The sequence below is a fragment of the Neovison vison genome, chromosome 11 (assembly GCF_020171115.1).
Source record: "Neovison vison isolate M4711 chromosome 11, ASM_NN_V1, whole genome shotgun sequence".
Taxonomy (NCBI): Eukaryota; Metazoa; Chordata; class Mammalia; order Carnivora; family Mustelidae; genus Neogale; species Neogale vison.
In genome coordinates, this window is record NC_058101.1 from 10,615,102 (window position 1) to 10,627,863 (window position 12,762).

The window sequence follows — 12,762 nt, forward strand, 5'->3', positions numbered from 1 at the left end:
CAATTGTTAAGAGTCTCTTATGGTTTGTTTCCCTCTCTCTCTTTTTTCCCCTCTCTCATGTTTCATCTGTTTTGTTTCTCAAATTCCACATATGAGTGAAATCATATGGTATTTGTCTTTCTCTATTTAGTTTAGCATAATACTCTAGCTCCATCCACGTCAATGCAAATGGCAAGATTTCATTCTTTTTGATGGCTGAGTAATATTCTATATTATATCTATATATCTATATTTTTTATATATCTATATTTATATATAGATATATTTATAAATTTATAAATATAGATATAGATAATATATATGAAAGGATAAACATGAATGGATGAATATAAAGATGAATATAAAAGATTAAATATATAAAAGATGAAAATAAAAAGATGAATGGGAAAAAGATGAATGGATGAATATATATATATATATATATATATATAAAGATGAATGGCTAAAGAGAATGTCGCATCCTTTTTAGCCATTCATCTTTTTTTTTTTTAAGTTAAATTTTATTTAACATACAGTGCAATATCAGTTTCTGGAGTGGAGATCAGTGGAGATCAGTGGCTCATCACTTATATACAACACCCAGTGCTCATCACAAGTGTTCTCCTTAATACCCATCACCCAACTAGTCCACCCCTACCAACCTTCCTCCATCAACCCTATTTTTTCTCCGTCATTAAGAGCCTCTAATGGTTTGTTTCTCTCGCTCCTTTTTTTCTTTTCCCCCTTCCCATATGTTCATCTGTTTTCTTTCTTAAATTTCACATGTGAGTGAGCTCATAAAGTATTTGTCTTCCTCTGACTGACTTACTTCACTTAGCATAATGTTCTCTAACTCCATTCATGTCATTGCAAATGGAAAGATTTCAATTTTTGAAGCCTAAGTGATATTCCATTATAAAGAAATACTGACTCTGCTTTATCCATTCATTAGTCAATCATACCACTGGCTCCATTGCTCTTAGCTGGAATTTTTTTTTTTCTTTTTTTAGCTTTGAACCCTTTCATTATTCTACTTCATTAATACTTATATAGACAATTCTTACTATGTCTTATTTTATGTAATTTGGACACATTTTATCCTCCTATCTCGAATTTTAAAAAGCCATCTGAGTCCAGTCAGGGACTCTAACTTACTCAAATCTTTGTATTGCTGGTAACACCCAAAGAATAAAATAACAGGCACTTAATAATTATTTGAAGGGTTGAACAGAAGCACTTGACACTCATAAATGCATAAAGTTACTTTATTTTAAGTATACATTTAATTTTGAAAAATATAAATGCTAAAATATCTCATCTTCTTCATCTCTTAATTCCATAAAAGTCACAATAGAAAGCTTCATAAAACTGTAAAATACTATAATGTTATAGGAATTTAGGTTTTATATTGGAAAAAAATCATTAGTAATATATTGAAATGTTTTCTGTTCTTTATCATTTTGTTCCACCATGTTGATCTACTTCATTTAAAATAAAAAGATGCATCATTTCTCCAAAGTTAATAAAGACTTAAGAGAATAAAAATAAGAATATCTGAAAGTGCGTATTGATTCTGAAAAGTAAGGTGTACAGATATGTACCAGCCATGAAAATGGCTAAAAAGAGGCAACTATTCACTCTTTTCACATTGTAGGACTGGGACAAAGTTAACTTCTGGCTCTAAAAGTTTCACTGGATGACTTTAGCCCTGAGTTGCAATTATCTGCCTGGGAAACAGAATTCAGGATTTTTTTATGTACCCATAGAGCACAGAGAAATGAGCTAAGAAATAGGTCATATCCAAATTTCCGGTCAAAACACAACTTGACTGGTTGGTGTATATCATAAAACTTTTTTATTTCAAGCTGCAATGAAACTCAATGAAATCATTGTCTGAAAACTCCCAAGGCCCATTGGTCAGCCAAGTGTTATAAAGTATCATTTGATTGTATTCAGCCGTTTGGTGCCACTGGGCTTTATGTTCATGCTGTGAAGAGTAGATGTGAAATTATCATGGAATAAATAAGAAAATCTCAAGTTCCTGCACCAAAATCATTAAGTGGTAGGAAAAGAATTGAAGAAAGCTTTGTCCCATCCCTGAACAATGTCAACCTCTGTAATACAGCTCAAATGGTTTCATTTTGTTTTTAAAGGATAGTCAGCAGTCAATACATTTCAAGTACTTTAACACAGTTAAAAAAAAAAAAAAAACTCGGAAGACAATCGTTCTCTGTATTGAACAGCAATATATAGCTGATAAAAGATTGACTCTGTGTGTGTTGGTGCATGTGCATAACATGTACCCAAACTGAATTACTAAGAGCAGATAATTACTTCATCCTACCCCCCATTTTCTGTGGTAGGGGTCTGATCAGAGAGGGTTTTGTTTTTTATTTTTGTACATCTTGAAGCCTCCATCTCCCACCCCCACTCCACTGCTTAACTGGAAGAAGAGGCAGGAACACTACAGCCTATGGCACAGAAAATAGTTCAGATTCCAGGCCCCTGTCTTACACAGTAGAAAAGAGTGATCTTTATCAAGGAAAACAGTGTCTCCAAGAGATTTTTCTTTCAAATGCAAAACCAGAGGCCTTTATGTCCTTTGATAAGGCCAACTCTTGGCCCAGTGATCTCTTCAACAGTAAGTCTGTACAATCACAGGACTTCTGCTTGATATCCTGGGAGTGTACCCTTAGTCTTGTACTCCTAACAACTCAAGTATTTCATGTCTCCATATTCACATCAGGAAAAGAAATTCCTCATTGTACTATATTCTGTGTGTGCAGTTTACATAGAAATAAAACCATCCCACAGTCTGGTTAGTTCTCAGAAAATGAGTAAATTCAGTTAAAATACAGATGATCTGATGGCTCTGGATGGACTGTGGGTTTTGCGTGCTTATTTGGTAACTACTCCTACTCCTCTGAAAGTAATGATTTTTTAAAAGCTTCTCTGGGTTCCAAAATATTGAAAGGGTTTGCTATTAACGGCTACTTTGAGCAAATGGAAGGTACTGTTCTGCATTCATATCATGAATTTCAACCTTTGGTCACAGAATATAGATCATAAGTGGAGGTGCAGATAGCCTTTAGATCTACTCAAAGGCTTAAATATTGAGTTAAGTTGCTTCAGGAGTTCTTTGAAAGAGATGGAGAGAGGCAGAAATCCTCAAATACTTGATTCATGATCAGAAAAATAAAGTATTACATCCAGGGCCTTTATAAATGTGAACAAAAGTGTCTTTAATTTAACGAGATCATAGGTCAGGCTAAACTTATGCATGGCTCTTAGACATTATATTGATGCTTCCCTTGGTAAAGAAAAAGGAAAAGCTTCTTAAAATTTTATACTGCAGTAATGAAAAAACTATATGATATAATCATTTAAAGAATAGCTCTAAATACAAATCTGATGCCAGAACTTGGCATGTAAGGTTTTAACAAATAACATGTAATTTGCTGTTTCCATTTTAATGAAAAAATTACAGGTCATTTATGTCTAATTTGGATAAAGTTTTAAGATTATCAGATACTATAAAAGTAAGCAACAATTCAGGGTACTAAAGTTTTATAATCAAAATTTTAAGGGGACAGAATTATAATTTAATTAATATGAGAGTGAATGGGAGTCACTATGTGCATATTACGAAACCAAAATACATGGTTTCATCCTGCTTCTGGTACTCCTCCAACAATCTGTTTTAGTTATATATATTTAATTTAGATGGATCACAAATATGATTATATGAGTCCAAAATTATGAATTTAATGTTTAAACTGTTATTCTTAATGCAGATTCACAATACATAATGTCTATTAAAATATTACATTTAAATTACATGCTAAATTTGGTTAATAAAGTCCTAATTTTCTTTTTTCTAATTTTCAATATGATACTTTGAAATACATGTACATACACACACATACACATATACTCTAAATGTCCTATTCATGAGGAATAATTGCCTTTCCATCATAAAAACATGTGCAAGCATTTTAAAATGTGTGTGTGTGTGTGTGTGTGCAGATCTGTCTGCAGTCCCATAAACACTGTACAGATAAGTAAATTATCTATTAATATTCCAATGGATTTTGTATTATAAATATGAGCTCTTGGATCAATGATGTTATCCAGCAATAAAATTATATTTACCCTCATTTGCATAATAGTAAGTCTCTTAGACCTCTGATGAATTTTTCACATGTGGTTTGGGTTTTATGAAAAGTGACACGAGAGGCTGGATAATTTTGCCCATCCCCTACCTTCACTCTGTCTCCCCAACTTTGCACATATGTGCACCAGCCACACACAGAGTACGTACACAAACACACAAATATTTCAAAATGAAAACAATGTCTAAAAATACTGCATAGGACATCGACATGGTAATACAATCAGCATCTATGCCCAGATATTACTATTATCAAAATGTCAGTTATGCCCATTACATAAGAGCTTCTCCCTTCTCCCCCAATCTCTTCATAGAACAGTAAATTTCTTTTAAAGAAAGGGAAAAATGGATGCTAAGAAACATGGTGTTTTTAATCTGATCCAGCCCTCTGGCTTACCTTAGAGATTGTGTATTTGTGTGTGTATGTGTGTGTAAAAATCACATTATATACAATACAATTTTTACAGAAAGCCTGGCAGCTACAAATAAGAGGTAGAACTACTCAAAACTATGTTTCCTGCTGCAGGAAAAAATTCATTTTTTTACAGTAATTAAAAAAAAGTTTAAAAAATTGACAAAAAATAAGTTGCAGGTTAGGCCCCATAATTTAAACAACAAAATCTACGAAGAAAATATTCTTCAATGTACTCAACAGATAAATTCATTAAAGGGTTAAAAAAAGTTGCATAGGAAAAAGGGATATTCCAGCACTTGCTACAATGATGGCAATAGTTTCTCTACAGGGAGTAAAGTACCTTGAGTTTTTCTTCTTTTGATAACTCTAAGATTAGGGCTGACAAGCAAGAGCAAGTTAGCATATAGCAGCACTTTTTTTTTCCAGTCCTGGAGAGCTCTAAAAGCAAGGAAGGACTCTGCCTGGAGGTCAGGGTTTCTTCTACCAGACAGGCACACAAGCCAGTAAGCACAGCTCCAAAGCTAAAGTTGGAAGTTCCTTCAATATTTTAATCAAAGGTGTTACAAAATCCTTAATGCTTTTGCCCTCTGCTTAATAAAGGGAAAGGACAGGGTCTGTGCGTGTCTTGAGTGACAAAGGGATCTGGTTGTCAGAGGACACATCTGAAAATATGAAAAGAAAAGGGGAGTCTTCAGATGTTTTTAAGGAACGGTGAACTATTGTCTTGATTTTACCTATGCAAGAGAGAAGCAGAGTGAGTGCTATATTATTTGGCCAATGACCAAAAACCAAAACAAAACAAAAATTAAAAAATAAACAACTAGACAAAACCCAAGAACATTAACAACAAAAACTGTCGGTTTTAAGAAAGACAAACAGGTTACAATGTAGTTTCTGTTCCCTTGCTCCTCCAGAAATAATCATTGTCTTCAGGCTCAAGTTCTATCCTAATTTGAGGCACAACTTTTACTGGAGTTCTAGGAGGACTAGAGGAAAAAAAAAAAGAGAGAGAGAGAGAGAAAAGAGAAAAGAAATAGTAAGTAAATCAGATTCCCTTTATCGTCTGTCAAATGTATGTACATTGTGCAGAAGCAGAACGTGTCCTCTGTCCAATTTACTTATCTACTCTCTCTGTGTTCAAAGCAAACATTTTTAAATGGGATGAAGGTACAAGAGTCAAGAGATTCAAGTAGAAAATTTCATAAACATTCACACCTAGATTAAAAACAAAGCAAAACAAAAAACCACAAAAATCGAGAAGGAGGACTGCCAGCTGGGTGATACTGTCAGAAATCAAAGGACAAAGAGACCTACATGAAGAAAATGTTCTGAGCTTTTTTTGCTTTTTGGAAAATCAAGGAGGATCTGAAATGTCTAGAGCCGTGTTAAGACTGGGGAAGAAAACTACCGGAGAGCTGCCAGAAAATGGCAGCTACCCCTTAAAACAGAGATGATATGAAAATGATAAAAGCAAACACTGGTCCTGGGCTTTACCATAACGATAGTGAATGTTTCCATTACTTCTAAGGATAGTAGGTCTCTTAGAATACTTCCTACATAAAAGCTGGGGCGAGGTTCGGGGATTGAGTAATTGATTGAAGATAGCTTGTGGACAGGAAGGAAAACAAGGCGTTCAGCCAATAATCTGCAGTGGACTACATTTCTGTGGGGCGATCGTCCCACAGAACAACATAAAACACGGACTTGTCCTTTACCTTGGCATACCGAGTGACTGAAGGAAAGGAATTTTATCAGCATGATGTGTGGCGTTCAAGGAATGTTGGTGATCTTTCTCCTGGAAAAGAAAAATTTCTTTAAATTGTGAACCGTACTCTTTGGTAACGTATAAAATTCGAGTAAAAATAAAAATCTTCATAAAAATTCATGCATGACAATTGGAAAGAGAAATGCAAGTTTGGGCAATTTCTTTTTTTTTTTTTTTTAAGATTTTATTTATTTGAGAGAGAAAGACCGTGAGAGAGAGTGTGTATGCATGAGCAGGGGTAGGAGCAGAAGGAGAGAGACAAGCAGACACCCCGCTGGGCGTGGAGCTGGGCTTGATCTCACGACCATGGAATCATGACCTGATCCGAAATCGAGAGTCAGATGCTCAACCAACTGAGCCACACAGGCACCCCTAGACAATTTCCAGAGACATCATATTGAGCTGAGAAACGAAGTTATGTGACCAAGATAACAATCTGTTTATTTCATTTCCCCTAGGTATACTGGGATGGACCACTGCTGTTTTCTTCCATGGAGGGGTAGGAAGCCAATCAATTTTAGAGCATCTACTTAATGTCTTAGGTGTTGCCCTTGGATTTCCTTTCATTTTCAGCATCCTCAGTTTTGTCCTGCTGTTATTCATGGGCGAGAAACAGACTGTGAGGAATTTAATTATCCTGTACCTCTACTATCAATTTTGTTCTTTCATGGATTATAAAAGATTAATAGGACATTAGAAATAATTTCAGTTAGAATGATCAAAGATATTTTGCTTAAGTAAATTTCTAATATGATATCCATTTTCCATATATCCTCCTGATGGGTTTTTGAGGAGATGAATAACAACTAGCACTAAATAATCAATTTGCCATAAACTTTTTTCCAGGAGTCTCAAGTTCTAGCTGGTGGTGCTTTTTTAAAATTTTTTATTTTTGAAGCAGCCATTAAACGTTACTTAGAAGAGCTATACCAGGTCACGATGCCAACAGAAGACATATGTGCCATGTCCCTTTCTCAGTTTCATTTTGCTATTCATTCTCTAGCATTAATAATATGAAAAATGAAGCCAGGATATGGTTGGAGGAGCTTGAATTCAGAGAAGAAATATTAACTAAATCCCGTGGATAGGACTGAAAAGAAATTAGCCTCAGTTACAAGTTACGGTTTTATGGCCTGAACACCAAAGCTGAGACTCTTTAAACCCAGTGTGGCAGCCAGCCTCCAGGATGAACCCCCGCTGCTCCCTGCACTTCCTGGTATTCATGTCCTTGTGTAATTCCTCCCCACACTGTACCGGGTTGGTGTGTGTGGGACCAACAGAACATGGTAGAAGGGATGGCAGGTCACTTCTGAGATTCAGTTATCAAAAAGTGCAGTTTCTGTCTTGGTTTTTCTCTCTGCTCTCACTGGCACTGCGGGCAACTACATGACGGGCAGCCCCACGGAGGTGCCCATGGGCCAAGGAACTGAAACTTCCTCCCAGTTGCCTTCTGCCTGAGTTTAGAAGTGGATCCCAGCTCCTGTTGTCTTCAAGCTTGGCCCCAGCCGAAAGCCTGTCTGCAATCTCTCCAAAGACCCAGAGATAGAACCACTAAATCCTCTGCTCCTACATTCCTGAATGTCAGGAACTATGTAAGAAAGTACTTGTTTGTTGTTCTAAGCTGCTAAATTTTGTGGTAATTTGTTCTATAGCAACAGATAACTAATATACCTATTTTTCATAAACCATTCATTTCCAACTTCTCATGGTAACCTCTTGCTGAAGTCGCACTGGCTTTGTCAAATGAAAATAAAAGTGTCTCAACTATCTTTTTTCCCCATAACATATCAGTCGACTTTGAAGAGCATCTGGGTCTAAAAGAAGGTATTTTCTTCGAGTGAGAACCCAAAGTGAAAGTAGTTTGGAAACAATTGCTATGTGCTCCTAGAAAAGCTTGAGATATTCACTAATGTTACGATAGGGGTTTACCGCTTTTTCACGTGGTCTGTTACCTCAATTACAGAAGAAAAGATGGTATGTCAGAAACCATTACACTTTAGTCACTAAGCTATTACCCCAAAAGACCAGTCCACTTAAAAAGGCGTTTCTAAAATAGCAGAAAAGGAATAAGGAAATTAGGAAGAAACTGCATATATCTTATATTTGACACCTAAAAAGTTGTAATAATATTTTATGATTGATTGCTAATTTAATTGAAAATAACAATTATCCCAAATGCTCAGTAGGAACAACTGATTCAATGATCATTTAGAGACTCATGATGCAATTTTCTCTCTTGAACTCATTTGGTCATTGGCTAAAGCCTAAGGAAGACAAACAGTAACAGACAGTGATGTAGTACTGTAAGCTGCAATTCTACATATCAGCAGGCAAAATGAAAAATCAATTAAAAACACGGTTACAAGTTTAGCAGTTGAAAGAAACTGGTGATAACTTGGATCAGAGCAAAAAACTACCAAACAAAAACTTAAAAGGTTATGGATAAAAGAAAGAAAAGTGAGGCTCAAGGAATGTAAAAATGAAGTTTTATAGTAATTACATGGAAATCTTCACATAGAAAAAAAAACCAGAAAAGAAAATAGAGGGAAGTTAATGTAAATGATAATTCTAAGGTTTTCTCTCTGCAAGCGCAAATCATATTTGAGCAGATAGGCAAGAGGTTAGTTCTACTCACTGTCGGAAGGTTTGCTATCACTTAGGAAAGGTTGCTGTTCCATGATGTCCATTGGAATTTTAATACTTGGAACTTTTTCTGAGTATGGGCAGTCAGACTGTGAAAGAAATTTATAACAGTTTTTAGAGCGTTTTTACTATACAGCCCTCCCTATCTCCCAGTATTGATCAAACCTACCATATTAGCATTTACATCGTCTAAGGGGAAAAGACTTTGATATGATCATTTTTACTTGCAAATTTTCAAATTCTACACAATTTTCTTCAGGTTTGCTTTCCTCTCTTCTGAGTTAATGGGATAAAGTCAATTAAAACTAGAACCACACCAAAAAGGGATCACTACAAATTAAAACAATTGTAAAGCTTGCCAATAAGCTGGATCCACAATCAGCAAATACTGATGGCTTTGTTGTAGGGTAAAGTAACTAATCTCAACGTGAAAGATTAAATTTAGGAAACACCCTCAACTAAAACATGGTCTTGAAATTTTGGTCTTGAAATTTTTGTTTTGTTTATGCTTTCTGATTCTAAGTCCAAGACTTTCCTTCCAAGACAGGTAGAAGACTAACATTCACTATCAAGGAATCCCGATGGAGAGTTGAAAATGAACCTCTCCCTCCTACTCTAATAATCCATCAAAACTATTTTTGAGTCAAATGTTCATTTTAATTTGCTTATACCAAAAATATCTGAAAGTTTATCAAAATGTGAGAAAATAAAAGGAAAGTACTTATGATCATCAGGTAAATCATAACCAAAATAAAATGATAAAATCTGGCAGCTATTCATGGGTCTATTTGAAAAAAACAGGTCACCAGAGCCAAAACTGTAACAGATTTTCACAGGATTACCACCTTCCTTTTTTAAAGAATTCAATATATTGAATACAACTCTATGTTTGGACCGAAAAGATCAAATCCATCCCTTAATTGGAAGTACCAAAGAGATGCCCGTTAGCAGAAATATTGGGAGGGGGGAAAAAAGAACCAGAGGTCGAAGAAAAAATAAACCTTTGTAGACTACTATATACACTGAAAATTCCTTTAAGGTGAATATAAAGAGGGTAATAAGCCACAATATGATTTTTTTTATTTGACAGAGATCTCAAGTAGGTGGAGAGGCAGGGAGAGAGAGAGAGAGAGAGAGAGAGAGAGAGAGAGGAGGAAGCAGACTCCCCACAGAGCAGAGAGCCTGATGTGGGGCTCGATCCCAGGATCCTGGGACCATGACCTGAGCTGAAGGCAGAGGCTTAACCCTCTGAGCCACCCAGGTGCCCCCACAATATGATTTTAAAGGACAGATATTAAGATATTAATAGGACAGATATTTAAGATATTACACTTAAATTGACACACACAAAAAATGAAGATGCCACATGCATGTACCTTTATGAGAATGTCAGGAAGGACAAGTTTTAATCACAGTATTTCAAACGTTTCCCCCAATACTAGCATTTATAGATGAACAGGTTGGAAGCTGACCCTTAATCATAACCTACCAGCCAGATCCAAAAATGACGGAGTGGCTTAAAATATTGGCAAGCCATAATTTTCATGAAAGTTCTACTCATGAAAGTTCTGTAACTGCCATGCCCCTGTGTGGCTCTCTTTATCCATGGACCCCAACACCCCTGATTACCAGGTGAGCACTAGGGGAGCCCCAAATAATGAGCTCAGAGAACTTCTTACACACATGTACTTTAAATTGCCTGGGTGAGTTCACTAGGACTATAAGCTTGTTGTTTTCTAGCAGGGACTGGGGGTAGAAGAGAAAGAGGAAAAGAAAAGGAACAAGAATCACACATTATCTTCAAGAAATCTGTTGGAAATACAGAGCTGGAAATGAGAAATATCATTAACAACATAATAGAACTGTTTAAATAAAATACAATTTACTAGAAACTGAAACAAAGAATTAGAAGAACTCTGGAACTCATCTAATCCAACTTCTGACACCACAGAAACAAAGTTAAATCATCTCAAAAGTCAATATTTTATTTTTTTCTTAAAAACTATTAAAGATGATGATTCTATAATATCAGTTCATATGCTAGTAATATGTAGTAAATTTTAAGTTTGGTATCGGTGTACATGCACTGGCATACTTGTTTTGAAAATTCAAGATGAAATATTACTTTAATTATGTCAGTATTTCAGGCATTCCTTTTTTCTTTTTTGTCTTGAGTGGTCTAGAAATTAATTTTGAATTCTGATTTCTATTCAATGTGTAAACATATCCTTCTTTTTAACACTGCACCCTAATCTGTACTGCAGTTTAAATGCAATCTCTTTTACCGTCATCACTGGAAACAGAAAATCTATACACCTGTTCTCACTGAAGATGGATGGTGACAGTCACAAAAGCTCCCTTGGACTCTTTTTTTCTTCAGCTAAATGGGCCTCATATATTTAGCCTTTTTTTATTGGATCAATTTATCTGAAATCCAATTTTGTCTGTTGCCTTCCTTCACTGTACTATTTCTAAATTCTCCACAAAGAATACAATCAGACAGCCAGACCAGCTGGAAATAACCAGACAGGCCTGGATTGGAGTTTTGGCTTTGCCATTATGACTGCGTACACTTAGAAAAATGACTTCACATTTCTCAGTCTAAATTTTCTCCTGTAAAATAGGAACAAAATCCGATACTATAAAGAGCTGTTACGGCAAGTCAGGACAAGTATGCACGATCAATCAAAATGATCACGTACAGATACCAAAACTTAACTCGACTCCCACGTTAGAACTGTACACCAGCATGCAATTGGAATGGGGATACCGCGCTGCGTGAAATCCAGAACAAGTCTGCACACGGAAAATGTCATTGTGGCAGTCCTTTCAGAAGGCTACTGGAATAATTGTATGTGTTCATGTGTGTGTGTGTGTGTGTGTGAGAGAGAGAGAGAGAGAGAAATAATTCCAGCTGTTCCCCTAGTACTGATTACAGACCCCTATTGGAGCACCTGTGAAATGGTTTCCTCAAGGAAAAAAAAGGGGGGCAATAATTTTATTTCTCAGTTTAACCACCCAATTGCAGGAGGATTGTCTTGTCTGGACTACAAATTACCTACTACAATTATGTAGAAAGACCCTAAGCTCCAATTCCCTTTGCTTTTCATTGAAGGGTTACAGAGAGATCATCTTAAATCACGTCAAAGTTCAACGTGAGGAGGAGTACAATAGAAGAGAACCGTGGCTGAGAGCCCGTGCAAGCGGACGCACAGACCACCGGAGCGGAGGTCACAGGTGCTTGTCCACATTAGGCTTGAAATTACATAAAACTGAGTTATTAATTCATATTTAAATCTGGATTATCAAGAGCAAAACAAATACATTTTAGAGCATTATGAAGCAAATTTCCTTTCTATCTATAAGATGGGAGACTGGAGTTCTTTAGATGTGGTGAGGTTTTCTTTGGAAGTCATTTCATCGCTATTTGTATAATGGTTACAGAAGGACTTCAGAAATTATACAAAAATACTTCAGAAAATACACAAAACTAAGGAAAGAAAATAAAGGGCAAAGGGAAGTGAAGACTGATATGTAACACAACCAGGTGAACATTCTTGGAATTCAGCCATATATCTCACATAAAGGATTATATACACACACACACACACACACACACACACACATATACACACACACACAACATATATAATATATATACAATTATATATTTCACATATATATGTATGTGTATATATATTTGTATATATGTATGTGTATACATTTTTTTTCAATTTCTTTTTTTTTTTTTTTCACTTTTCAAAGTTTTATTTCACTAACTTCAGGTCA

The 12,762-nt window shown here is 35.6% G+C and overlaps 1 protein-coding gene across 3 annotated transcripts in view; it reads right to left on the bottom strand.

Moving 5' to 3' along the window:
- Positions 1-1,230: 1,230 nt before the first annotated feature.
- The window catches only part of SLC4A4 (solute carrier family 4 member 4), a 350,693-nt gene continuing 339,161 nt past the window's right edge, over positions 1,231-12,762 (bottom strand). For 2 of the 3 annotated variants that reach the window (XM_044225660.1, XM_044225658.1), the window contains 2 exons: positions 6,281-6,360; positions 1,231-5,551 (listed from right to left, as the gene is read on the bottom strand). In XM_044225660.1, coding sequence (XP_044081595.1) covers positions 5,446-5,551; positions 6,281-6,360 — 186 coding nt within the window. In that variant the 3' untranslated portion in view covers positions 1,231-5,445. Of the gene's footprint in view, positions 5,552-6,280; positions 6,361-8,965; positions 9,063-12,762 lie in introns of all 3 variants that reach the window. The other variant, XM_044225659.1, reaches the window with a different exon arrangement.